At 42.8% G+C, this 27,013-nt stretch overlaps 1 protein-coding gene and 2 long non-coding RNA genes across 6 annotated transcripts in view; all 3 read left to right on the top strand.

Annotated features, from left to right (window-relative positions):
• The window catches only part of LOC102158507 (uncharacterized), a 277,472-nt gene extending 273,689 nt beyond the window's left edge, over positions 1-3,783 (top strand). The window contains exon 9 of the long non-coding RNA XR_014843755.1: positions 3,568-3,783. This is a non-coding gene — a long non-coding RNA (uncharacterized LOC102158507). The remainder of the gene's footprint in view (positions 1-3,567) is intronic.
• A 1,452-nt stretch (positions 3,784-5,235) lies between these two features.
• LOC102162444 (uncharacterized) lies at positions 5,236-17,188 on the top strand. 2 transcript variants are annotated; one of them, XR_014843754.1, is made up of 12 exons: positions 5,236-5,291; positions 5,393-5,531; positions 6,360-6,496; positions 7,164-7,220; positions 8,041-8,152; positions 9,498-9,569; positions 11,142-11,312; positions 12,740-13,034; positions 13,625-13,729; positions 15,481-15,608; positions 16,502-16,628; positions 17,094-17,188. It is a non-coding gene; the product is annotated as an uncharacterized LOC102162444 (long non-coding RNA). The 2 variants fall into 2 exon arrangements; XR_002343295.2 differs by lacking the exons at positions 9,498-9,569; positions 15,481-15,608; positions 16,502-16,628; positions 17,094-17,188 and adding an exon at positions 14,240-14,579 and having other exon boundaries at positions 5,272-5,291.
• A 3,906-nt stretch (positions 17,189-21,094) lies between these two features.
• NKAIN3 (sodium/potassium transporting ATPase interacting 3) overlaps positions 21,095-27,013 on the top strand; it is a 571,670-nt gene continuing 565,751 nt past the window's right edge. For all 3 annotated transcript variants that reach the window (XM_021089314.2, XM_021089313.2, XM_085022310.1), the window contains exon 1: positions 21,095-21,433. In XM_021089314.2, coding sequence (XP_020944973.1) covers positions 21,380-21,433 — 54 coding nt within the window. In that variant the 5' untranslated portion in view covers positions 21,095-21,379. The remainder of the gene's footprint in view (positions 21,434-27,013) is intronic.

Below are 27,013 nucleotides of genomic sequence, written 5' to 3'. Positions count from 1 at the left end.
GACTTGCATGCAACTGTCCATGAGGATGAGTATTGTTTACATATTTAAAAATGTTTTTATATATTATATTGTGATGTTTTGGCATCTTAAAAACCTTCCTGGGAGTTCCTGTCATAGTCATCGCTCGGAGGAAGGGAATCTGACTAGTATTCATGAGGACGAAGGTTTGATCCCTGGCCTTGCTCAGTGGGTTAAGGGTCTGGTCTTGCCATGAGCTGTGGTGTAGGTGGCAGACACAGCTTGGATCCCGCATTGCTGTGGCTGTTGTGTAGGTTGGCAGGTATAGCTCCGATTTGACCCCTGGCCTGGGAACCTCCATATGCCATGGGTGCCGCCCTAAAAAGACAAAACAAACAAACTTTTTGGCTGGGGAGTGGCTGCCCCTCCTGGAGCTAAAGGCCGGCCCAAGGCCTGCCTTTATATGTAAACTAACCAATCCAAAGAGATATTTTTCAATAGTAAATATTAGAGTTCTGCAAGATCCCCTGTTGATTGAATCTACAGATGTGGCGTTGAGGATATTGAAGGAACATCAGTTTTCAAACATCAGTTTAAAGTGCATGACTATAAGTTATATTTGGATTTTCAGTTCTGCAGAGGGTTGGGGCCCCTGACCTCCCTGTTGTTCAAGGGTCAACCATATTCTCATTGGACATGAAGCTTAAGACATTTTATTTCTTCAGATTTTACTCTACTCCTATAGAAAACATTCAACTTAATGAAGAAAAAAATTATTATCATCATCTCTACATAATTTTATTCACTTTATATTATAAATTCTGATCAATGTCTGTATGATTAAAAAGAGGGAAAGAGGGAGAAGGAACCAGGACTTGCCAACTCTATTGCAATGAAAAGTATAAGCAAATACACTCTCCATCACTGAGTGCCTGGTACTGTCAAAGGCAGCTCTTGTTGATCTTGTAATTGTTTAGAACACATAATACATGCAGAAGGTGACTTATTATGATGTGCTTAATGAAAACTGAGTTCCTTGCATTATGATCCCCTCACCTCCACAAATAAGGTGGCCAGTCGTCCTTTAACTCCATCTCTTAGGGAAGTGCTTTGTGGACAGCGTGGACTATGCGAGGTGGCTCTTTGCTTAGTCATGTTGCAAAGAACACAGGATGCGTGTGCCATCTGGATCTAGAGACAGAGCACAGTCTGGCTAAACCATCCTTCATTCAATTCCTTCCCTTTTCATCTGTCTGTAACACAATAAAGGAAATTAAAATCAGTGATTGATTGTGTTTCAGTGCATTATCATCAAGACCGCATACATAAACAGTGCACCAAATGAGAAGCTATTTAATCACATGCTTCTTTTCTGTGTCTCTAACTCAGTATGTCACAGGCCAAATAATTGACATTTATTTTATTCAAAAGAGGAAAGGAAATTCATTTATTCCCTTTGAGTGTTTCTCCTCTGTTAACAGAACATTCTATTTTCCTTGAAGAATTTATATTTAGGAAAATACACAAAAATCTTTATTAAATGGAAATCGTTATCATGTAACCCCTTTGATAGCACTGCTAGCTCAGTGTTTCCCCTTCACTATTTGTTATTAGTTTATTTGAGTTCCTAGAAATCTTAAGTGTGAATTCTGACATTTCAAATAGGCCAGGAAATTAATTTTCTTCATCAGAAAGGGCATAAGATGGCTGTTCCTTTTACTGAACCAGATTATCTTAGTGCATTAGATTTTATTCGGAAATTAGTTTGATACACTTAAAATAGAAAAAAAAGCATCTCAAACCTATTGTTTCCAATTTCCTTCTAAGGATAACCTTATGTCCTAGAATAATTGGCTCATACTAGTGCCTTTTACTTGGTTAATTACTTATGCGGTCATAAAGACATTTGGTATTTCTAAATTTTATTCACCAACAGTGAATAAAAGAAGCTGGTAGGTTTTTGGTTTGTTTGTTCCTTGTTTTTGGCTTTTTTAGGGCTGCACTTGCAGCATGTGGAAGTTCTCAGGCTAGGGGTCAAATCAGACCTGCAGCTGCCGGCCTATGCCACAGCCACATCAATGCAGGATCTGAGCCGTGTCTGCAACCTATACCACAGCTCACGGCAACATTGGATTCTAAACCTACTGAACAAGGCCAAGGATCAAACCAGCATCTTCATGGATACCAGTTGGGTTCATTACCACTGAGCCACAACAGGAATGCCCAAGCTGGTGTTATATAAGTTGGACATACAAAGTGCAGTGCAAATCTGGAGGAAATTTTGAGATTGTTTTTTAAAAGGTGGTCTTTTCTCCCTTCTGTTAAAGTGTTTGTGACTTGATCATAGAAATGGCATTGTTTTATTTAGTTAACAAGTATAGAGAGTGACCAGTTCTAGGGAAGAGAGCTCTCCAGTGTGAATAGTCTCTCTAAGGGGGGTTAGCATTGTTTGTGAGAGACAGTGACGTGCTGATGCAGCACATTTCCCAGGATCCATGTGGACTGTCACGTTTCTAACCATCTAGGCTTATTTACAAAGGGGTCCTGGGAGGAGGCTAGTGTTGTGGATTTTGGTCAGGACTCAAGTATGTTACACTGTCTCAAGTTCTACAAGAGTGCAGAGCTGCTGCCTCAAACTCACAGTTGTACCCTGGGCAAGTTGCCTAGCCTGCCTGAGCTTCAGCTTTCTAATCTGTGGAATCAGGATAAACATGTCCACATCCCAGACGCAGCTTGAGCCCTGTAGTCTTATATTACAGCAAATACTCCTCCAATGCTGCTGGAGGGCCTTCTACCCAGGGCTGAGAATCCCGCTTCGATAGTTCCAACTGATGGGTGAGGGTAATGAATTTCATCAAAATGCCAAATGAAGCTCCCTTATTTGTCCAAGATTTTGTACAATTAGAGAAGGTTAAACAGAGCCACCTGAGTGCAAGGCAATACTTGATTTGTGGATTCACAGATATTTTACTATAAAGTTATTTTATGGAGTGAACTGTCCATGGGTGGATGCTAACACATTTATATCTTGTGCAGGTCTCCACTGAGGTGAGATATACAGTGTTCCAGAAGTGTGTGTGGCTTGAGCCAAAAAGCTGGGATACTTCTGTTAGATAAGCTATTGTGGAAATGCATCTCCTTCGGAGCAAGAATGATATGAAATAGGAGGGTTTAAGCAGCCTTGGTGCTATGGTTTGAATGTTTTTGCCCCCACAGTTCAAATGCTGAAATCCTAGTGCCCAGTGTGAAGGTAGTAGGAGATGAAGCCTTTGGGAAGGGTAGGTCATGACAGCAGAGCCCTCACGAATGGGATCATTTCCTTGTAAAAGAGGCTCCAGAGAGAGCTCTTGCTGCCTCCACCACCGGAGGACTTAGAGAGAAAACAGCTGCCTATGAACCAGGAAATGGGCCTTATAGAGAGAAAACAGCTGCCTATGAACCAGGAAATGGGCCCTTAGCTGCCGTACAGAACCTGCCAGCACCTTGATCATGGATTTCCAGCCTCTAAAACTGTGAGAAATTTGTGTTGCTTATAAGCCACACAGTCTGTGGTATTTTGCTACAGCAGCCCAAACAGACAGCCAAAATCTTTGTGTCTGCCTTCTTTAGACCCTCCTAGGATGAAGACTGGGTATCAGTAAAAGATGTGCCAGGCAATGAGAAGAAACACCAAAACAATCTCTAAAGTCAGTACTTTTCCTCAGCTACAGATATCTGGTCTGTTTGGCATGCATATGTGTTTCTGGAAGGCAAAGCCTGGGTCTGTGTATGAAAAATATTTAAACCTTTAAGACCTATATGAATAAAAGAGATTGTTTTTAATGGTAGAAATCCAGTGGTGTTAATTTCCATAAAGTGCAAATTAGTTAAAAATAATATGTGCTAATGTAGGACAAGGACAAAGAACATAGAGATAATGTAAAAATTAAAAAAGCACCTGGCATCAAATGTGTTAAAATCATTCTTCCAGGGTTTTTTTTGTTTTTTGTTTTTTGGTTTTTTTTGGTCTTTTTAGGACTGCACCTGTGGCATATGGAGTTTCCCAGGCTAGGGGTCCCAGTGGAACTACAGCTGCCAGCCTACACCACAGCCACAGCAACACTGGGTAGGAGCCGCATCTGTGACCTACACCCCAGCTCACAGCAATGCCAGATCTTTAACCTACTCAGCAAGACCAGGGATTGAACCCATGTCCTCATAGATACTAGTCGGGTTCGTTAACCACTGAGCCATGATGGGAACTCCCTAGTTTTTCTTTATTAAAACAAAGGGAATATTTACCATTTTTGCTTCAGATTCTTTTATAAGAAATAAGTCTTACAGGAGTTCCCTTGGTGGCTCAGTGGTAACAAACCTGACTAGTATCCATCCATGAGGATGCAGGTTTGATCCTTGGCTCGGGTCAGTGGGTTAAGGATTCAGCGTTCTGTGAGCTGTGGTGTAGGTCACAGACACAGCTTGGATCCCACCTTGCCATGGCTGTGGTGTAGGCTGGCAGCTGCAGCTCTGATTCTATGACTAGCTTGGGAACTTCCATATGCCGTGGGTGCATGAAAGCAAGCAAGCAAGCAAGCAAGAAAAAGAAAGGAAGGAAGGAAGAAAGTCTTACAAATATACTTAAAATTCCTATTTATCTCATCTCTTACCGGTCTGAAATATTCAGCATATCTGTGATTTTTTTTTGTTGTTGTTGCTAACACACTTTTCTCCATTGGTTTTTTAATGCATCATTAAGCCAAAGCAAGCAATTTTAATTATAATTATATATGTGTTAATATTTGATAGAGTATTATATTTCAAAATAATCTTGGTTAATCCCTTTCCATTGGTTTTTCAATATAACTTTCAAGAACAAAATCTAAGAAAAATACTAGTGGAGTATTCATTGGAGTAACTATACATTTATAGATTGCCATTTTTATGATTCTGTGCCTTCGCATCCATGAACATGGTATAGTCTTATTTTATTTCTTAATTTAGGTATCTATAGATATTTACATTACTCAATAACATTAAGTGAAAGCTCTTACATGTGTTTTCTGGATTAATTTGTAGGTACATTAATGTTTAATGCTATTATAAATGGGCTATTTTAAAAACAATATTTTTAATTAGTTGCTGCTCTTTTGTAACAATGTCATTGATTTTTTTTTACTTTATATCTAAAAATCTTACTGATTTGAATAGTGTTAACTAGAGATTTTCTTTTTTTCTAAGGGTAATTTAAGCATCTCTAAACAATGACAACTTGTATTTTTTCTGTTTCTCATTTTGCAGCATTTCTTTGTCTTGTCTTATTGTGCTGACCAAGAACTCCAGAAAAAATGATAAATGTAAGCTATGTCAGCAAACACCTCTTTTCTTTTCTTAGCTTTTATAGAAAATATTGATCGTTTCAACATCCGATATGATATCATTGATGGTTTTGTTTTAGATAAACAGGTTTAGAAAGTTGTCTTCTATTCCTAAGTTGGTAAAAATCTTAATATAAATGGATATTGGATACTGTCATGTGTTTTTCCTGCATCTTCAGAGACAATCCTATGGTTTCCTTCTTTCAATCTATTAATGTGGTAAGTGACATTAAAAGAATTTCTATTGTTCAGGCATTTTTGCATTACTGTGTAAAACCAATGACATTATTCTGTATTACTGATGAATTTTTAAAATATATGGGCAGCTTAGTTTTCTAATATTTTCAGGAGAATTTTACACATGTACTCTTAAAGAAACTGGCATATCATGTCTATATCATCTACCTATGGGAGGAACTGGCTGGAGGTGATACAGGAGGAGGGGAGAAGTGACTTTTCCTACTTGCCCTAACGCTATCCCCAGGGCAGCTGCAGTACCAATAATGCTGAAAGTAGTGACAACATTGATTTCCACAGCAGTAGCAGCGTGGAGGGATCCCCATGATACAGGCTATGGGGGCAGCAATAGGAATAATTCAGGAGTAATGACAATATTAGCTGCAGCTATAGCAGCTAACATGTGACTCCTCGTGGTGGCAGCTTCAAAAACAGCAGGAACAGCCCAGCTCAAGAAGGGCAGCTTCCTAGGCTCCTGCTTAAAGAAGCTCAACTTGGACATCTGAAGGTCTGAAGTACCTTCCACTGACCCCAGCAACATTTTCACTCCAACTTGGTAGAAGCAGAGATTTCTTGTAGTTATTAATTTTCAAACAACCCTATCTTTTCACCTATTGCTCCACACACCCTCGCAAATGATTTCTCTATGAAATATGATACATATGACTCACTTGTTTTGCTAGCCCATAGAGTGTTTTAATTTTTAAATCACTTGCAATTGTGGAAAAATTGGGAGAGCCCACATAAAATTGCAGTTTTCAGCCTTCTCTTGATCTTTAGAGTGGGCAATGCTGTTTGCGCTTCCTGCAGGGCCACAGAGGTCTGATGCTGAGTAATGACTGTCCCTTTCAACAAGTTCGCCAGGTCCCCCACCTGGACTGCTTCCATTGACCACACCTCCTGCCTGGCCCTGCACACTTGGATGTTCGCCACACCTAATATACATGGTAAACAAGCAGAGCAGAATTTCAGAAATACTGTATCGTTTATTTTCTTCACTTACCAAAGCCAGATGTATTACGAAAAGGACATAAAGATAATTGACTTAAATTTCAGGAGAAATATTTAGAGCCCCCTGTAGCTATTAAATGACAAATCGAATAGACTAATCATATAAATAAAGGTTTTAAAGTTAGTTGTTTAGGACTAGCAGGGTTTTTGTTTTTTGGTTTTGTTTTGCTGGTTATTTTAAGGCTTAAGTAAAAAAGGGAGGTTACTTGCTCTGCATTCTCAATTCTTTGTAGCTTCAGAGTGGAGTTTTTTCCTTCTGTGCATATGAATCCTTTGAAGTCAACCAGAGCTGACTGCAGAGGACTGTTTGTGCAATCCAATCAGGCTAATTTCAATTTCAAGTGCAGGAGGCAGGCCTGCTTTTCACCGCCTCCTTTGTGAAGCTGTGATGGATTGACTACTGTTGAGTTAGTAAGATTTCCAGGAAAGGACAGTACAAATGCTGTCCTAAGCAGCCTGCTAATAAATAGACTTCAAGGCTTGAAATCATCCACATGCTATTTTAAGAGTGGAGTAAAGCTCCACTAAAGCACAGAATACATTTCACTTTGCAGTTTCATCTGAAGAGCTACCGTTATTTACATTCCCACTTGTTTCTAATAGGAATTGCAAGGAAGAAAGTCCTGTGTAAGAGAACACAAACCATAAGAGCAAGAACTGGTAAGAAAAAGTAGAGTTTCACGCTATCTAAACCTATTCTTATTTCCTTTACCCATTAAAAAATACTTTATCAAAATCTGTTTTTCAAAGACTATGGGCAGAATGTAAGCTCCTAACCCATTAAAATGATTTCTAAATGATTGTTATGTGTATATTTGTATGTGTGTTAAGTGTAAAAAAATCAAATCGTCATTTGAAAAGAAGCATGAGCTATATTAAACTTAGGAAAAATTAAAGTGTTTCCTAATGATGTTCTTTAATTTACTTTCTATTGCTTGAATTCTTCCAAAAGAAACACAGACGTATGAAATAATGAACAAAAACAAAGAAAAAGCAAAATCAATTATGAACCGAATCCAACATCAATTTTCAATTAAAATCAAGAGATTTTAAAAAATTGTACTAGTCAATTTAATACCTACTGCTTAGTGCACATTCACCCCAGGACCGGGGAGGTTCCAATGGCTTTATACTAATTTCCTCAATTCTTGTAACACCTCTGTGTTCAAAACCTTCATCATGCTCCTCATTTTACAGAGGATACAGAAATAATGTATGTTTCTCAATGCCGTGGAGCTAATCCCTGGTGAAACAGGATTCTAATTGTCTCTTACTACTAGTTGTTGTCTACTATACTACTAGCACTACTTGTTACGAGGTTTGCAATTATTTCTCTGAGATCTTATTTCTCCTTCCAGACAGTACGCTCTTCAAGGGCTGGGGCAAGATTTCATTGCCCAAAACCAGCTGCAGCACTTGGTTCATTGCAGAGTCTCAAAAAATATTTGATCTAGTATTGCTGTCATTCCATTATTTTTAGGAAAACTCTATTGGGTCAAACTTGAAAGGATGCTCCAACTGGGAGAGAAGAAGAGACTGATGAAGGAAGGCATGGTCTGAAGCGTCACCTGCCGCTGAGAGAGTCTTAAGAGGCAAGCGATGAAGAGAAAGCAGTAGGGTAACATGGTGATCATGGCTCTCACAGCTGCTCAGAAGGGGACTCAAACTCAGACATGTCTGTTAGCAAAGCTGGTCTTCTTTCCCTCAGGTCATATTGTCTCCACCTCAGAAAGGCATGGGAGGAGAGAAAGCCAGATGCACAGTAGCTTTTGGTATTAATATCAAGAAAGAATGGTGGTGAAGTTTGGATGAGTGGCCTGGATCCAGCCTCTAAAGGGCCTTGGATCCCAAAGGAGGACCCGAAGACAGTGTACTATCTAGTTTCCACAGGGAAGATATGATTCAGCCAGGCCCCCTCCGGTGAAGCTTGCATCCCTGGGCTGGGAACTATCTGACAACTTTGGACCAGGGCAAAGAAACCAGGCCTTCTTTAGCCAAACAGTAGAAATAAGACTGTCTTCAGGGGCAGAGCTGCTGGACATCATTAGCCAGGCTTTTGTTCCAGGCATTAAAAAAAAAAATAAGGAACATTAAGACTGAGGCCAGACTTAGGGTTAGAACCTTGCTTGGAATGCCCAGAGCTTTCCTTTTTATTCAAGACCCAAATTAGCATTATCATGTGCTTTTTCGCATGAAGACTAAGCCATCTGCATTTCCTTTTTAAAACTAATGATCTTTATGCTTAAAATGACAAATGATACTGGTATGTTATAGAGTATATGTTGTATTTATCTTTATGGTCACCCTATGACTTGGACTCAATAGTAATGAGAGAAGGAGTTTCTACTGTAGCTCAGTGGTAGCAAACTTGACTAGTAACTATGAGGACATGAATTTTGTGGCCTCGCTCAGCGGGTTAAGGATCCGGCATTGCCCTGAGCTGTGATGTAGGTCACAGGTGCGGCTTGGATCTGTTGTTGCTGTGGGTGTGGTGTAAGCCAGCAGCTGCAGCTCTGATTTGACCCCTAGCCTGGGAACTTCCATATGCCACAGGTATGGCCCTAAAAAGAAAAAAAAAATAGTAATGAGAGGAAAGTTTTTCCTGAATTCCTGTGCGTTAGATCATGTAATAATGAGAAAAAATTTTGCCTGTCTTCTTCAGGCTAAGCTCAGAGGATCTACTCCAACTTTCTGAGGAATAAGTTAAATGTACATAGATCAATAGCAGGATCATATGTTGATTATGATAAGAAGGCTGTGCTTCCTCCTGCGCTGTACTTTTGCAGAGCATAAGGATAAAAACTCTTCCTCTCAGTCTTAGTAACTTAGTTATTTTATATAAAGTGTTTCAATTTCAACGAAGAATGTTATTTCCTAGCATGAGATATAAGCATGTATGAATTTAAAATCAGTCATCTTTATATCTGTTTCTTCAAGGATATATTGAACATAGAATTTGCTAAAAACACCAGTGAGCCCATAAAATATTCAATGGCATCCACATAAAAGGTAATGGCAGACAAACATCTTCTGAAACACTTATATCAGAAATAGGGTCAGCCAGTATCTGAGGAGGTGACAGGCTGATCTGAAAGACTTAATTGTATGGGTAGCTCAAGAAGCCCCAGGCAGAGGGTATGAGCCTGAGACTCTTCTTGCACAGGAGCAAAGGGCAAAAGTTCCTGGTAGCAGATGTTGTTTCACCACATGCATAACTTTGGGGATTAGCATTCTCAATGATTCCCATTTTGGCTCAGCAGAAACTTCTCCTCCCCACCACTGTCCATTTGCCCATTCGTTCAACAATTTTTAAAGGTAGAAACTATGCTAGGGACAGGGAAAGCTCAAAGACTGAGGCAGGACTGCTCTCTGTAACAAACTGCAGGCATCTTGGAGGGTTCTGACCCAATATATCTGTACTTTGGGATTATAACTCTGTATTAGAAATGAAGGTTACTGTCATCTATTTTTTTAAATAATCTCTCTGCCTATTGTGATTTGTGGATATGACAAATTTCTCCATGTTCTTATGACTCTTTCCTCTTCCTTTTCTACCATGATAGAAGGAAATAAGACATAATATTGAAAGAGCTAAATATGTTTCTTCTCCCTACACTTCCCCTGCTCTGCCAAAGACATGGCAGAAGTCAAATTCCTTTTCACTTATTAAACCATACAGCGTATAAGAACAGTTATCATGGAGGCACTTTCTTTTGCACCTATTGAAAACCCTCAATTCATGAACAGCGAACATATCACTGGAGACAGTGTCTGGAGTGATATTAGTATAGCTAAAAATAGGGATAAAAATCACTTAAGAATCCTTTTTAAAAATGGCCAACAATAGCATCCTATATATAGGATAGGATAGATACATATGCAGTAGTAATTATGCTGTTTCCTGTTAACTGTATCTCTTATTGCTAACTATATGCATAACATAATTATTTTACCTTTAAATTATATTACCTACTGATATATTGAGAACAAACTGATCCTCTAAGATTTGGTAATTTGGCCCATTTTAATACTATGTTGAAATAATGAATTCAGATTGAAAGAAGGAAATTACACCAACCTACATCCTATTTAGATTCATATAAGAGTTTTGATGCCCACACGGATGCTAGAAGGGACCAGAAGTTCTCATTTCCAGGCTTCTTCTGCTCCCAAATCCCCCACTGCAGCAGGGTGCATGTTCACTGCCCCTTGAGGACAGCTGAGGGTCTAACTGAAGTCACATCCCTAGCATGTGATTTGGGAAGTGGCGGACAATAAAGTCTTTATAGATGATCATGTCCTATGGGCATGAATGGGAGACTCATGTGTTCAATAGTTTCCAAATATTGCTGATTGAGCACTGTGGGGGCTTTAAAAATACAGGTTTCTAGGCCCCTCACTGGCCCATTATAAAAGAATGAGATTTTACTGCTTAGTTTCTGCTTCAGTAATGCTATGTAACCAACACTGCTAAAACGCTCAGGGGCTTACACTTCTCTCTTGCTCACAGGTGTACAAATTGGTTGTAGCTCAACTGGGCTGGGATTGGGTTCATGTCTGATCCATGCATTCTCATTCCAGAACATATACAAAGGGACAGTAGCCACCTGGAGCCTTCTTGTGGCGAATGGCAGGACCATAAGAGGGATGAAAACAGGTGATGGGCCTCAGAGCCCCTGTTTTGAACTGACTCACTTTTGCAAATGCCCACATTCCATCAGTCAAAAAGCAAGTCAGATGACCAAGTCCAAGGTCAGTGAGCTTGGGATGTATCTCTGCCCAAGGGAGGAGGGAGGAGGAATGGTCACTTGGGGTTGGTACTGAGGAACAAGGTGTAACACATTCTGTAGGAGATTCTTATGAAGTCAGGCCCATGTCTGTTGGAGGATTTCCATTTTGGTGCCACTAGAGAATATAAGAGGAAAAGTGGGCTTCATTCTCTCAGTAGCTCAGCAAGTACCTTTTGTCACTAATACACATTGTCCAAAGATAGAGCATGTAATGGAGCTCATGTAATTTAATAATAGTGGATAATTAAGATGGAAAGGGAACAACAAAAGGGGTACCTTACACAAACTGAGCTTGGGGATGAGAACATCAGGGAAGATTTCCCTGAGGAGGCAACATCTAAGCTCAGCTCCCGTGATGGGTGAATACTCTCTAGACAGGAGAAGTGCATAAAGGGGAGGGAGTATTCTAGTGGAGGGGACTACAGCACAAAATGAGAACTTAGGTGATATTATATCACCTGGCAGAGAGGGCTATGCGTTCTCAAAATTCTGCTTCTTTCTCCTCGTGGTCCCAGAGCTGGGTTACATTTGCCAGCCTTCCTTGAACTTGGGTGTGGCCATGTGGCTGAGTATTAGCCAAAGAACAAGCCCAGAAATGATGTGTTCCTTTCTAGGTCTGGTCCTTAAAAACCTTCCACAAGCAAACCTCCCTTCTCTCCCTCTTTCCCCTTCAATCAGCGGAAAGGGAGGAGGGTGAAGCGACAAGATGGAAGCAGCGGAGTCTCTGGAGGATCATGGGGAATGTCTTCCCCATCAACTAGGAATATTTGTGTGGGGGAGAGGGAAAGTCGTACTGTGTGCAGCCAGTAAGACTTGGGGTTCGTTTGTTATAGCAGCTTAACTTGCCTTCACTCATGGAGTTAACCTGTGTTTTGTTGATGGTAAGCAATGGCTATAGGGCAGAAAAGAGATTAACAGCTACTGACTAGCTGTGATAGTTGCTTGTTCTAGATACCTCTGTGGTTATTTTGACAGCCATGTGAATTAAAAAGATATAATAGCACCTTAGAACTATAAATCTGGGCAAAGCATTAATGTTCACATGATGCTCAGTTGAAAGGGTGGTTCATGCTACAGAAACTGTGCGCCCAAAGCAATCATTTATAGGATGCCTTTATGGCAGAAGAACCATGACAGCTGGTAGCTTTTTTATTTCGAATAGGCTTTGACATGTATTCCCAAAGGTCAAGCTTAACTGTCACTAAGATGGGCCTCTTTCTCCATCTTTCAACCTTGGACATGTCTTTTATCCAGTGGGACTTAAGAGAGAAAACCCAACTCATTAATCAGTGTGTCATCACAGGCCTGGAATTAAACAGTAAAGCAGTAAAACCTCCAGGTTAAAGTCATAGCAAGTGTCACAGGTGTACTTTGTTGCTTCCTTTTCAGAGTATGACACCATCTGGCAGGTGTTCTTCCTGCCAAAAGGAGCAGACAAAAAGGCTCACCTTTCCTTCTCAGAATGAGGGCTCACAGAGAAGGGAGCCCTGACAAACAGAGAAAAAAAGCCCTCGATGGAGGCGTAGGGGACTGATGAGAGATGAACGGGAAGAAACCCTGTCCGAAGCAACTTTGTCTGAATAGAAGAGATGGTAACTTGGTGCTGAAAATAGACTTTGAGCTGCACACAAGCCGAGATTGAGAGTAACCGGCACATAATTAGAATAAGAGTTTTGATGCAAAGGTAAGATTACTTCACTGGAGATCATCCCTGCACAACGTATAGAGAAGCAGGCTTGGCAGAACCCATCAATGCTAGAAGAGAAATACAGATGTGAGCAAAGGGAGAGTGAGTTACTGCAGTCACCTCTTGCCAAGAGTGTCCCTAATCTTGAGCAGGGAGGAGGTGGGAAATTCAAGTTGGCAGCTGCACTGAGTAACATTTTTAGCTTGTAGTATATGGTGATGTTTGGGTGAGCGACATGAACTATATGCCCTTCTGATCCGATACTGTGGGTTAAGTCATTATCCACTCATCTTTCTGTTAGTTTCATAAAATCGATTTAAAGAATCACTAACTTATTTTCATGTATAAAAAATCAGGTTGAAGCCTACTGGTGACTTATTCAACATACCCTTGCCAAGAATGGAACACCAGGAGAGGGTAACTGTGTCTTAGTTTGGGCTTTTATGGAAATAGACCCTTAGATAAAAATTCAAAGGCAAGCAGTATGGGAGATGATCCCTGGAACCCGTGGAAAAGGAGTGTGGATGTGAAACCAGAAGGGGTAGGGCCGATAAGAGGTGGATTATGAAACAAATCCCCCCTCACAGGCCACCAAAGCTGGGGACATCTGGAAATGATGCAGAATAATCACTCTGACTCATTTTCTCTGAGGGTCCAGGCAGCTGAAGCATTTATCTACCAACTGCTAGCAGGTGGGTTTCCAGAGTCGCTCCTGGGAGGGGGTCCTTCTCCAGAAGTGCAGCCTGCCCCACAGGTGAAATACAGGTGCTGCTGGGAGGAACCAGCCCTATGTGCCCAGAAGTGGTCAGAATGAAGGGCTGAGGGTGGGACAGCCAGAGCATCACTGAGAACCCCAGCTGGATGCCATCTTAACAAGGGCCCAGCTTGGATGTGCTGCAGAGGAAAATGACATTTGTGCATTTCCCACTCTTCTGGCATCAGTGAGATGGCTATACCCCTAGGAGCTCTTGGTGGGGCCTCAGGATTGATTTGAACCAAGAATCATATTTCTCTGTCCTTTACTTTTCAATCAAATTATTTTTATATATGACTTATATTCAAACCCGAGTTATATTTACAACTATTCCTGAGTTTCTTGCCACTGTTCAGTGTAAGCATTCCCTGGAAAACATAGCAGCGCACCCTAAAAGGTCTAAGGCCACTGTATAATAAAATGTACTGTCCTGTGTTGTTTCTTTCAGGTGAGGCCGTAGCCTTACTGCAGGCACATGTGGGATCGAGGAGGTACAAAGGGAACTAGACTATCTGGCCTGGAATGTCACTGCCAGGAATGTCAAGACTGCCTCAGACTGTCACAGTGACTTTATAAATGACTACTCCTTTTCTCTATCAATTCCATTTTCTTATTTTCCCACTCAAAAATATAAAGGGAAATTATATGATTGTACTACCTTTAATTTTTTTTTTTAAAAAAACCTCTAGATTTCTTTGAGTATAAATGCATGGGAATGAGCAGCAGCATGTTCATTGTGAATTGACAGCTCGTGTCACTGATTTTAAAAATAAAATGAATGTCTATTTATGCACATTGGTATAATTTGGGGGACTGTATATGCATATTATAATACCATGGATAAATTAAGAAGTTATCATTTATATGTTACTAAAAAAGTTTACTCCACATTAGCCTGAGTGAATGTAATTTGTATCAGGTTTTATGTTTCTTTTCTTTTTATGGCTACACCTGTGGCACATGGAAGTTTCCTGGGCTAGGGGTTTAGTAGGAGTTGCAGCTGCATGCCTGTGCCACAGCCACAGCAACACCAGATCCAGCTGCATCTGCGACCTACACCACAGCTTGTGGCAACGCCAGATCCTTAACCCACTGAGTGAGGCCAGGGATGGAACCTGCATCCTCACAGACACTATGTCTAGTTCTTAACCTGCTGAGTCACAAGGGGAACTCCAGGTTTTCTGTTCAGTACTGCAAATGCCTGCTGTGGCAAGTGTTGTGCATTTTATATGATTGCTTCTTACTTTTAACTATTAATTTTAGAGTAATATTAGACTTACCAAAAAGGCACCAAAGTAAATTTCAGAGATCCTATATACTTTCCGTAATGTTAACATCTTACATAAGTGTCATACAATAATATAGGACCAATTTTGGTACCAGATAGATGTAAGCAAATCTGCAGCCAAAATTCATCATCTTGTCTAGGTATTCTCTCCATGTATGTCCATGTATGGTACTGGAATGAATAAAAACGTTTTAATGTTCTTGGTTTAAAAACAGCAGAATAAAAGAAAAAAAAATCTTTGCTTTACTTTGGAACTCAATGTAATCCAATAGAAAGATAGATAACTAGATAGCTAGCCAGACAGGTAGCTAGCTAGTTAGATAGAGGAATACATACAGATGATGTGTTGGGTGGCATCAGGCTTCACTAAGACTGTATTAATATTTTCTTTTTATTTTCAGTTATGTCACCTTCTCTCTTCCTTTGTTACTGCCAATTGTTGGAGGTCTAGCTAAGCCACATGCAGAGGCACCTAATCTGATCTTCTAGAATCTTGAAGAAAGCAGAGGGCAGGGGAGCAAATCTGGCAGTAAGGAAGTGTTTGTGTCTCTGACCTGAGGGCTCTGATGTAGTAGACGTATAGCAGTGTTGGTTGCACAGAAATCCCCAGTGGTTGGCCAGTGTTCAGCAACAAACCACACAGTGAGAAGGGCTTGGACTCCTGCTGTCAGAAGGGGCGGCTCAAAGTACAAGGCCAGGAAAACTCTACATGCGTATCCTTGCGATACTAATTATGATGACAGGAACCATAAGTTCAATGCTGTTAGACCACTAAAGCGTACGATAGGTAAATTTTTTTTTTTTTTTGTCTTTTTTTGCTGTTTCTTGGGCCGCCCCTGCGACATATGGAGGTTCCCAGGCTAGGGGTCGAATCGGAGCTGTGGCCACCGGCCTACGCCAGAGCCACAGCAACTCGGGATCCGAGCCGCGTCTGCAACCTACACCACAGCTCACGGCAACGCCGGATCGTTAACCCACTGAGCAAGGGCAGGGACCGAACCCGCAACCTCATGGTTCCTAGTCGGATTCGTTAACCACTGCGCCACGACGGGAACTCCCCGATAGGTAAATATTAAACGAGGCTTAACCCAAACTGAAATTTTAAAAGATGGCGCTTGACTATCTCTTGCAAAATTTAAAACTAGTTATTACTAACAGTTCTTGAATCAAAATATACCCAATGTCCTTATTCTTTCTCCTTTTGTAATTCTTACATGCTCCAGGCTTTCCCATGTCCTTAAAATACTCCCACACCACCTTTATTTCTGCCACTTCTCTCACCTTATCTCCTAATAATACAACCCTCTGGGGGTCACTTTTAAATCCTATGATGTAAGCGCATTTAATAGAAAGAAGTTTTTCTCTCCTTAGAGAGTAAGGAAATATTGAGACTATGACTGCCTTCTCTCTTCATGCCCACAGCATTCTGGCACGTTCATTGCTATGGCTAATGAGTGAATCAGTTCTAACTAGAACTGATGGTGGCCTCAACAAGCTCTGGACAGCACACTAGTGAACTGCAGCCATCACCGCCATGCTTCTCTCTCAGGTAGGTCTCCAAATTCTGCTCCAGTGTAAACTTTATCTTTGCTCCAACCGAGCAGCCATACTCTCATTGTGATGTCTGTCAGGAATTCATGGAGTTAAGCCAGTTGCAGGAAGAGGTGTGGATTTTAATTTGCTTGCTCCAGAGAGGTGCCAAGAGAAGTACCAGAGAAAAAACGTATTTAGTGGCACATTTAGGAACTGGAGATAAAAGAATGCTTGATCAGACTGCACACTGTTTCATGCAAACAAAAATGCCAAACTGGAAGGCTTACAAAAAAAAAAAAAAGGCAGTGAAATAACTAAGGAGAAACTTTCATTCCTTCCAGCTGGTATCTCAAAATCCTATTGTTTGTGACACTATGAAATCTAGAAATCTGCACCTTTGGGTCTGGTCTCTAGGGGTGCTCTCTTAACTCAGTAATTTTACGCTTGTGCATAAATAATTTGCTTCTCTCTCAAATTTAAGGGAGATAGGACTGGAGTCTCCTGAATTTTACTGAGAAACTGAGAAATAACAAGGACTGAAGAAAGAAAACTACCACAGACTTGGATGTCATTAGGGTATGTGTGCATGTGTATACAAATATGTTTAATACTTACTCTATTCTACATGTGTGTGTGGATACGTGAATATTCAACACTGTGTGCAAAATATTATGCTAAAATATGCACCTGTTATTTTTCATTCAACAAATGTTGCATTTATTGTTATAAGCATGGGAGAAATAGCACTGTTTTGAGTGAGGGAGATGAGAATTTATAATGTAAATAAATCAATGTTTTGGATGAAAATGCAATAGGCCAGTTGGGGTGTTACATCAGAGGGTGCGGTCATCGAAGGCCTCAATGGGACCAAACATGAGGCTGAGAGGCGAGGGAGCAGGACACACGTAGGGGAGGATTGAGAACAAATGTCACGCTTAGTCCTACGGGGCAAATCAGACATCACACCCACTTTGCACAGGAAAATGAGGACCCGCAGGGAAGCAAAGTGACTTGTCTGAGATTCTGCAGTGAGGAAGTGGCACGACCAACCACAATGGGATTGATGGTTCCTTCCATTACAATTTCCTCCTCAATCAGCTTTTCCAAGATCCTCTCTAGACCCCCCCACCCTTCCCATGGCTCGGTCGGTCATTTTCTGCTCTCCTCTCTCCCTTCCCCAAGAGACAGGTATTCCCTTACCCGTACAGGCAGGAGACCCAATGACAGACTCGGTGCCAAGTGGGCTCTGCTTCACTGACTTCCCACCTCCTAGCCCTTGAGGGGAAAAGAGGGAGTATATCACTTTGCTTTGCAAACCTGGCAGCCAGCATAGCCTGTGACATAAAAGCCATTAAGAAAAGAAGCAAGGAAGAAATATTTGAGGGCAGTGTCAAGGAAGGAAGGAAACAAATAGGGGAGGAAGATTTTTAGTTCATGATGAAATTCGATTTAGAAAATGAGTATGAGAGACCACAGAGACAAACAGAGGTAGTTTCACACAATTTCTAGACTTATCATTAGCACTCTGCTATCTCTGAATTCTTGCTTTCTCTCTTTCAAAGTCAAATGCATTTGTTCAACTGTCTTAAACTATATAAAGAAGCAGCTTCAGAGTTCCCGTCGTGGCGCAGTGGTTAACGAATCCGACTAGGAACCATGAGGTTGCAGGTTCTATCCCTGCCCTTGCTCAGTGGGTTAACGATCCGGTGTTGCCATGAGCTGTGGTGCAGGTTGCAGACGCGGCTCAGATCCCGAGTTGCTGTGGCTCTGGCGTAGGCCGGTGGCTACAGCTCCGATTCGACCCCTAGCCTGGGAACCTCCATATGCTGCAAGAGTGGCCCAAGAAATGGCAAAAAGACCAAAAAAAAAAGAAGAAGCAGTTTCAATCTGGATCTATCAGTAGAGGGGGCATTAGGAAAAGGAAAGGTCCAAGAGGACCTCCTGGTCCCCTGGGATCACACCAGGTAGGTGGCAATGACTCTGGGGGTGGGGTTAATGCAAATTACCATGCCTATTTCCTAGGGAGCAGTTAGTTCCAGTGCAGGTGTCATTGGTGTCCTAAGAGTCATAGGCAGCATGGCGGTCAAGGTGTTAGTCAAGGAGCTCTTTGAGTCAGATGACCTGGCTTTGTGCTCCTCTTCATCCATTCAGTGGCCGCAGGATATCCTGTTCCCATTTCCACATCTTTTCACTGGGGATGCTGACAGCCCCACTTCAAAGGCTGTTATGAGAATTAAATAAGTGAATAATATACACATAGCACTTAGACTGGTGCACTGGATGCAGTGCATCTTAGTTGCAAATTTGGAACTTCCTACATGAATAAAGAAAGTGATGATGAAAAGGATATTGGGTTAAAGGTACCTAATCTGATGGGGAAGGAAGGGCCATTATCACAATCTCTGGAGGTGAAGAGGCTATTGTAATTTCTGGAAGTTGTAGGCAGACTAGGTCATGTCCTCTCTTCAGATGCCTGCTACATCTTTCAGAGGGGTCAGTGGCCTGGAATTTCTGCACTGTCCTTTTCTATATGCTAAATTTGTCAGGGTCTGTTTTTTCCTATTGTTTTCATTCATCATAAACGGTGACAGTTATGTTTATTGTGCATAAAAGAAGCATGCCCTCATAATCCAAAATCTTTGATCTCTGATGTCTTAAAAGGTGGGTTAAACCAAAAAAAAAAAAAAAAAAAAAAGGCTTCTGGGAGTTCCCATTGTGGCTCAGTGATAAACCCTAACTAGTATCCATGTTCCATCTCTGGCCTTGCTCAGTGGGTTAAGGATCTGGCGTTTCCGGTGAGCTGTGGTGTAGGTCGCAGTTGCAGCTTGGATCTGCTGTTGCTGCGACTGTGGTGTAAACGGCAGTTCCAGCTCTGATTTGACCCCTAGCCTGGGAACCTCTATGTGCTGTGAATGCAGCCCCCAAAAGCAAAATAAATAAATAAGTCTTAAAAGTAAAAATTAAAAATATAAAAATACTAAAAAAAAGTCGTCTCACTCTATTATTACCCTTCTCCAAAACAACGGACAGAGGTGGAGCCTAAGTAGTGAATGTTCTCCACCCCTTCATTGACCCAAATCCTGTTTACTCGTGTGTTTCCCTAATAGTTCAAAGATAGCATGAAACGATTTTCCTGGGAACTATTAAGTTATAAGTTATAAACTCAAGTCCTGAAGGCACAATTCAGAAAGAGCCTGTTAATTTCAAAACCAATCCAAAGAGAACTCCCTTTAATGTTTGAGCAGAGTTTCCATACATGGAGTGAATTTTAAAAAAACGGCAGAGATCGCTCTCCTTTCCTCACTAAGCTACCACTAAGGACCCAGGAGGGCAGCAGTGGGTTAGAACGAGGTTTTGGGGCCAAGTTCCGCAGAAAGCCTCTTTTGAGACAATTGGCTGGGAGGCCGGTTCCTGCTCTTCTAGATGTGCGAGCTCCTTTCATAAGGTACAGCCAATGTGCCCAGGAAATCCTACACTGAGCCTGAAGAAATCAAATCCGCCGCAAAACTTCTAGGCTCTCATCTAGTGATGAGAGCGCAAGGGAGTCGCCTTGCGGTTCGCGGAGAGTTAGTCGGGGTCTTCGCTATCCCGGACCAGGTCTTAGTTCCGAGGCCCTCTCAAACAGTTGAATTCTCCCTGGGAAGAAATCATATTTATCCTCATCCCGGAAACATTCTCCATTCCTAGAAAAAAGCCACGCATCTTCTGCTTTCACGCCTGGGGACAATCTCTAGCAGCCCTTTAGGTGACAAACACAAGCCGGGTCTCCTAGCAGCGTCCCGCTCCGTCGCCACGCTCCCTGCGGGCGCATCTCCTCGCCGCCGCAACGCCTCTCTCTCATCCGCCTCGTCCAGCTTGCCCTCTGGGATTCCACCAGGGGCACCCTCCGGGCAGCACCGCAGCGACTCTGGCCCTACGCTCGCGGGGCTGCGCGCCCGGCGCCGACCGAGCCGACCCACCCGCGCCCGCAGCCCGCCGTCTCGGAGCTCGGCCCGTGCTCCGCGCGCTCGCCCACCCTCGGCTTCCCGTCTCCCGGCCCTTCTTCCACCGACATCGAGCCGTCTCACCTCCCACCCTCCCCACCTCCAGGGCACCTCGGCCAAACCGTGTCCCCTCTGCACGCGCCTCCCCTGCAGGGACCCCGCACAGCCCCCGCGAGAAAGCCCCTCCCGGGTCCCCCTAGTTCCTCCGCTGGCGGAGAGGCTCCAGCGCCCGCGGCTGCCTAAGTCACTCTCATTCATATTCATTCTCCTTTTCTTCGTCGTCTCTCTCCAAAGACCCCTAACAAGACAGCCGATCCTCCTCCGGGGCACTCCCTCTCATTCATTCCCTCCCATCACACACACACACACACACACACACACACACACACACACGCACACCCCCCACTCCACTTTTCAGACGCCCACCTCCCACATACTCCCCTCCCCTAACCAGACTTCCACCCACTCACCATCTGTGGCCTCCCTTCCGCCCCCGCCCCTCCCGCCGGCTCCCCCACCCGAAGAAGCAGACCCGCTGGTGGGCTACAGGGACCCCCGGCAGACGCTCGAGTCTAGCGCGCCGCACTGACCCCTGCCCGCCCGGGAAACTAACAAAGGCGGCGCGCGAGCCTGGCCCCGAGAGCAGCGAGCGGCGGCCGCGGGGCGGGCGAGCCTGGGCCGGGCCGGGCCAGCGCCGGGCGGGGGCCACTCCGGAGTCGGGAGGCGGCGGCGCGGGACGACGCGGATCTCAGGCGGCGCGCGCCGCTCGGACGCCGCGGGCACCATGGGCTGCTGCTCCGGGCGCTGCTCCCTCATCTGCCTCTGCGCGCTGCAGCTGGTGAGTTCCTGCCCCGGGACCGGCGCCCAGCTCCCTCCGTGGACACGGGGACACCGGGACCCGCGGCGCCCGGAGGCGGCCGAGCCCGGCTCTCCCGCCGCTCGGACCCACACTACCCTCCGGCCGCGGGCGCTCCTCGGGTCGCCCAGCCCTGCGGGAGGGTGCGGTCTCCCCGTGGCCCCGCCGGGCGTCGCCACGAGGTCCGGGGGCAGCTGCCCGGGCGCCGGGGGAGGGAGCGGTTTCCCCGCCCCTCGGGCGACCGGCCGGCTTTAGCACCTCCGCGTTCCCGCCGAAGTTTCCCGGGGGCTGGGGGCTGGTGGGCTCTTTCTTCTCGGGGTGGTTTCCAGGAATGAGGGGGCAGGAGAAGATGCGTGGGAATGCCCAGGTTCCGTCCGAGGAGACGGAGCAGCTCTAAGTGTGCCTTAAGAGCCAGGTGGTTCTTCTCTTGGCAGGTTGAAAGGGGGTGCCCTAGGAGCCGAAGGCGCGTTCTGTGTTTTTGAACAGTATTTCAGCCCTGGCCTTATAGTTTCTATTTGGATGTTGTTGAAATTTTTCGTGTTCAGACAGAGACAGACTGACAGCTGTCATTAGGGAGAGAAGGCGCGGTGGCCTGCCAGAAATGCATGTGATGGGAAGTTGGGGACCAGGGTGCAGAGTGGAAGGGCTCTCAGTGTGGAGCCAGTGCTTTTCTTAACGTACGTCCTGTTGGGACCTAGCCTGGCCCTGTGGTCTCTTTCTTAGTCACTTGAGGTCAAGGCCACAGACCTTATGGGAGACTTTTGTGTGTGAGAGATTCATAGACGTCTCCCTTTTATTCCTCTTAAGACGGATTCTGGAAGCTTGGCCAAGCTCTCTTCCGAGTGTTCTCTGTTAAAGTCACAAACATTAGCTAGCATATTTTTGACTAGCAAGAGGAAAAAGGTTTTCAGTGAACTTGACTGAGTAATGTCAACCCTTGCAAGACTCATTAACTGAGCGACAAAATAATGCTCTTTCTTTAGTAGTTAGTCCTTGTACCCATGAATGTTTCAGAGGGTTTCACTTTTCTCTTGCTTCAGTGTTTTGCTCGCCCATTAAACCCTCACTTTAGACGCTCTCTTCATTGTTTACATGTGTGCCTGATTTATGTACTGACACATCTGAAGTCACTGGCTCCTTTTCTTTAAATCTATGGAAGGGGCCCTCCTGTCCTGTATTTTATTGAGTTTTCCTGAAAAGATAATTTAAAAATTCACCGGAACATGGATGTTTTCTTTCATTAAGGAAAGACAGCCAGAAGCTAATTTGCACTTTGGTTATTAGAAATGGACATGGTTTACAAGCTGGGGACACTGAATAAATGTTTAGCCAACCTTTGAATATGCAGAACAAGCATACTGGATTGTATAATCTCTCATGGCATAATGCTTTCTGTCTCACGTGGAAATGACATGGAAGGGTTTTTGATGCAGCAAATGTACCAATAGTTATGATTTCCTTAGTTGATATTGGAATACTTGTGACAATAGTGTGTTTGGTGTTTCATGTATCAGCCTGGAATGGCTCCATTTTCCACATATACCTTCTCAATTGATGGAAATGCAACTTATTCTTCCAAGCTTATTTCAAAATTCCACCTTCTCTATAAAGTCTTCCCCGGTGCTCCAGCTAAAATCAATCACTTTTCCTTTGATTGCATAGTGCATTTTCCTCTGTTAGAATGTATTTCATCCTCTTACACTATTTTAAGTGCTTTGCACATTACTAGACTTTAAGCACCCTGAGGATAAGGATCAAACATGATCCATTTTTGCTATCCCTACAAATCCTTAGGAGTGCTCATATTAGAAACAGACATATTGCTGAATCGATGATGGTAATGAACATTTGTGATCCATACAGGTAAACATTTTATTTTATTTTATTTTATTGCATGAACATTTTTTTTTTTATCCCTAAAATTATTCTCTGAGGAAGGTGCCCACTTCACTAGTTTGCAGATGAGGAAGGTGACACCCATAGAGTTAAACAACTTCTTCAAATCAAGTTTTTGGATGGTGGAGACAGCAGAGTGATGATAAATGTTTACTAGTTGGGTCTTGGACAAAATAAAACATGTATGTATACATTACATTATTACATAAGACATCAAAATATTACATCTATAAAGGATTGTTGCACTGACTTTGATACATAAAAATAGTAAAATATGGAGTCCACTTTATTGTGAATTCTACAAAGCAGATTAATTCTGGCAGACTCTTTTGTTTGATGAATGTGAAGAGCTCTTGTTTCTGTGGTTTTGACATACATGCTGCTTAATATGTTTATTTCCTTTGAGAAAGAATAGCAAAGTGAAACAAGGGGATGGTATTGGAACTTCCTGATGTCAGAGACATGATCTTGGTTGGAAACCTCAGGAACTTTCACAGGTGAAATTCTAATCTGGCCTGAATAGCCCGAGAACAAGGAGAGCCAGAAGAAGCAGGCAACTCCTGATTGGTCGGCGGCAGGTTTCATGAGCAGGGGAGCTCGTAAGGCTTGTTTTGGGCAGCTGCGCTCGAGAGGAGGGGCTCTCTGTCTTCCGCGGCCAGAATATTACAGGTTTATTTAGAGGCCTTTACTGAGTTCAGTCATGTCTACTGTTCCGAGGTCTCAACAGCACTTCGCTCTAGCAGGGCCGTGCATCCTTGGAAGGGCACCTTCTCTAGGCATATGTGGGCAGGATGTACATTCCAAGGGCTGGGAGGGCGTGAGGTCTGGCTCTAGGGTCAGCTGGAGGTCACATCCTCTCCATGGGCTCCTCCAACATCGGAGCAGATTCTTGGCTGCTTTGGGTAATAGTTTTCAAGTACTGGAAAATTATTTCCTCAATTAAAAAAATTTAATGACAGTTGCTTTACAATATTGTGTTCGTTTCAGGTGTTGGGCTTCATATTTTTTTCCATTATAGATGATTCCAAGATAGTGAATATAGTTCCCTGGGATATACAGTAAATCCTTGTCATTTCTCGGTGTCACATATAGTAGTGTATATTTGTTAATCCCACATTCCGAATTTATCCCTTCTCCTTCCCCCTTTGGTAGCCATAAGTTTGTTTCCTATGTCTACTGTCTGTTTCTGTTTTGTAAATAACTTGATTTGTATTATTATTTAAGATTCCACATATAAATGGTATCATATGATATTTGTCTTTGTCTGATTTATTTCACTTAGCATGATAATCCTAGGTCCATCCATATTGCTGCAAATACCAATATATTTTTTTATGGCTAAGTAGTATTCCATTGTGTAATGTACCACAACTTCTTTATCTGTTTCTCTGTTGGTGGACACTTAGCTTGCTTCTGTGTCTTGGCTATTGCTCTGAACATTGAGATGTGTGTATTTTTTTGAATTAGAGTTTTCATTTTGTCTGGATATATACCCAGGAATGTGATTGCTGGATCATATGGTAACTCTATTTTTAGTTTTTTTAAGGCAGCTCTCTACTGTTCCCCATAATGATTGTAGTGTACTTTCCCATCAACAGAATAGGAGGGTTCCTTTTTCTCTATGCCCTCTCTAGCACTCGTTATTTGTAGACTTTTTGATTATGACCTTTCTGACCAGTGTGAGGTGGTGCCTCATTGGAGTTTTGATTTGCATTTCTCTAATAATTTGTGACGTGGAACAACTTTTCATGTGCTTGTTGACCATCTGTATGTCTTCTTTGGAGAAATGCCTATATAGGTCCTCTGCCCATTTTTTTGATTATATATCTCCTCAGTTCTTTTGTGCTGTTGGCAACATAATGACATGACACATTTTAGGTTTAATGCACATTAGCAGGAAAAAATTCTCCATCATTTTCTTAACATCTAGGCAATCAACAAAACAATGTTATGCTGACTTTCAGCACTTGCCAATTTCTTTGGTGTAAATACTCCACCTTGGTCAGTTTGGAGTAAGTCCTTGGTATAGTATTTCCCTCAAAGAGATAAAATAGGCATAAATAACCTCAAAAGCAAAAAGGAAAACACAGTAAAATAATGAGGAAAGGGTATGTTCTAAATATTTAGTCCATCTCTTTTTAATATGACTTACTGAAAGTTTTTGCTATTTTTTTTAATGGTAATATTTAACAATTGGGTCACAGATTCCTAAAAGTTTAACAAACTCTGAGCCAACGTAAGCCTGCTCCAGTATACTGCCAGGTAGGACTCCCAGATCTAGTGAAAGCAGCTGTCTTTTGTTGTCCTTTCATGTTTTTTTTCTTCCGTTCCCACCGACTCTTGGAAGATGGGGGCTGTGAAGCAGGAAATAAGTGTGGGTGTTGAGGGGAATGGCATTTGGAGGACTCGCTTGCTGAAGGGAATCTCCTTGCTTGCTGATGGCTGAGTCACCGTTTGGGCCATTAGAAGATGGTTCCTTAGCTCCTCCACGAAGCTGGAGAAACAAATGCAAAGTTTTTATGGCCACATTCACATTTTATCTGCCTCCACCCTCCCCAGATTGGGGATATAATTGGAGAGAATTTACCATTTTAAGGCTGGAGTATTTAGTTTCTATTTCTTTTTTTATATTTAAATACTCTGGTTCATCTTATGAAACTTTGAAAAGGTTAGGGAAATTAAAGTTCTGGCTAATAATGAGACTTTAGTTATAATGTGATTGGTGTTGAAATCATTATAATATTCTGCCCTGGCCAGTTTTCTGCAATTCCAGATCCGTGTACAGCTCTCTTCTTATTTCTGTGAACCTTCAGGGTGTTGAATTTGCTTAAGCAGTGTTGCCTTCTTATGGGTTTATGGATTGGTTTGTGTTTCCCTCAAATTCTTATGTTGAAGTCCTGACTCCCAGTGGCTTAGAACCTGCCCTTGTCTGGTGAAGGGAAAACTGCAAGTGTAACTGGTTAAGATTAGGTCAAGGGGAAATTTGGACACATGCAGGCACACGTGAAGAAGCTGTGTGAGAATGAAGGCAGAGGACAGGGTGGTACTTCTTCCAGTGGAGGAAAGCCAAAGCTTGCTGGCAGACCACCAGAAGCTGGGCGAGAGGCGTGGGAAAGACTCTCCTGCACAGCCCTCAGGAGGAAACATCCCTGCCGACACCTTGATATTAAACTTCTAGCCAGAACCATAACCCCATAGGTTTCTGTGGTTTAATCCACTCAAGTTGCAGTACTTGTTTACAGCAGCCCTAGCAAACTAACACAGGTCTCAGGGTTTTTTATTTTCAAAGGACATGAATTACATGGCTCTCTGTGTACGTGCTATTTCTTTTACTGAATTTCAGGTCCACAAAGGACAAAGACTTTGATTTACTCGCAGAATCTTCCTCTCCTCCCTGCAAAGGGTGAGCACTCCAGAAATATTTGGAGAATAAATGGAGGCCAATGAATGGCTACACTTCACTGAGTGTTTTATATGTGTCAGGCATTGCTCTAGATTCTTTATATCTGTAAAATCACGTGGTTCTCCCAACCACTCACTTGAGAGATTCTGTAATTGAGGTAGAGAGGTTCAGCAACGTGCCCAAGACTCTCCAGCCAGTAAAGGATGAAACCAGGGTTCAGATTCAAATCTGCACTCTCTTTACTGTGTTTTTTGCTTCCTGTA

The sequence above is a fragment of the Sus scrofa genome, chromosome 4, assembly GCF_054392235.1.
Source record: "Sus scrofa isolate SSC_HxYL_T2T_F1_AM1 chromosome 4, Sscrofa_HxYL_maternal_Yorkshire_Landrace_v2.0, whole genome shotgun sequence".
Taxonomy (NCBI): domain Eukaryota; kingdom Metazoa; phylum Chordata; class Mammalia; order Artiodactyla; family Suidae; genus Sus; species Sus scrofa.
This window is presented reverse-complemented; position numbering and strand designations above follow the sequence as displayed.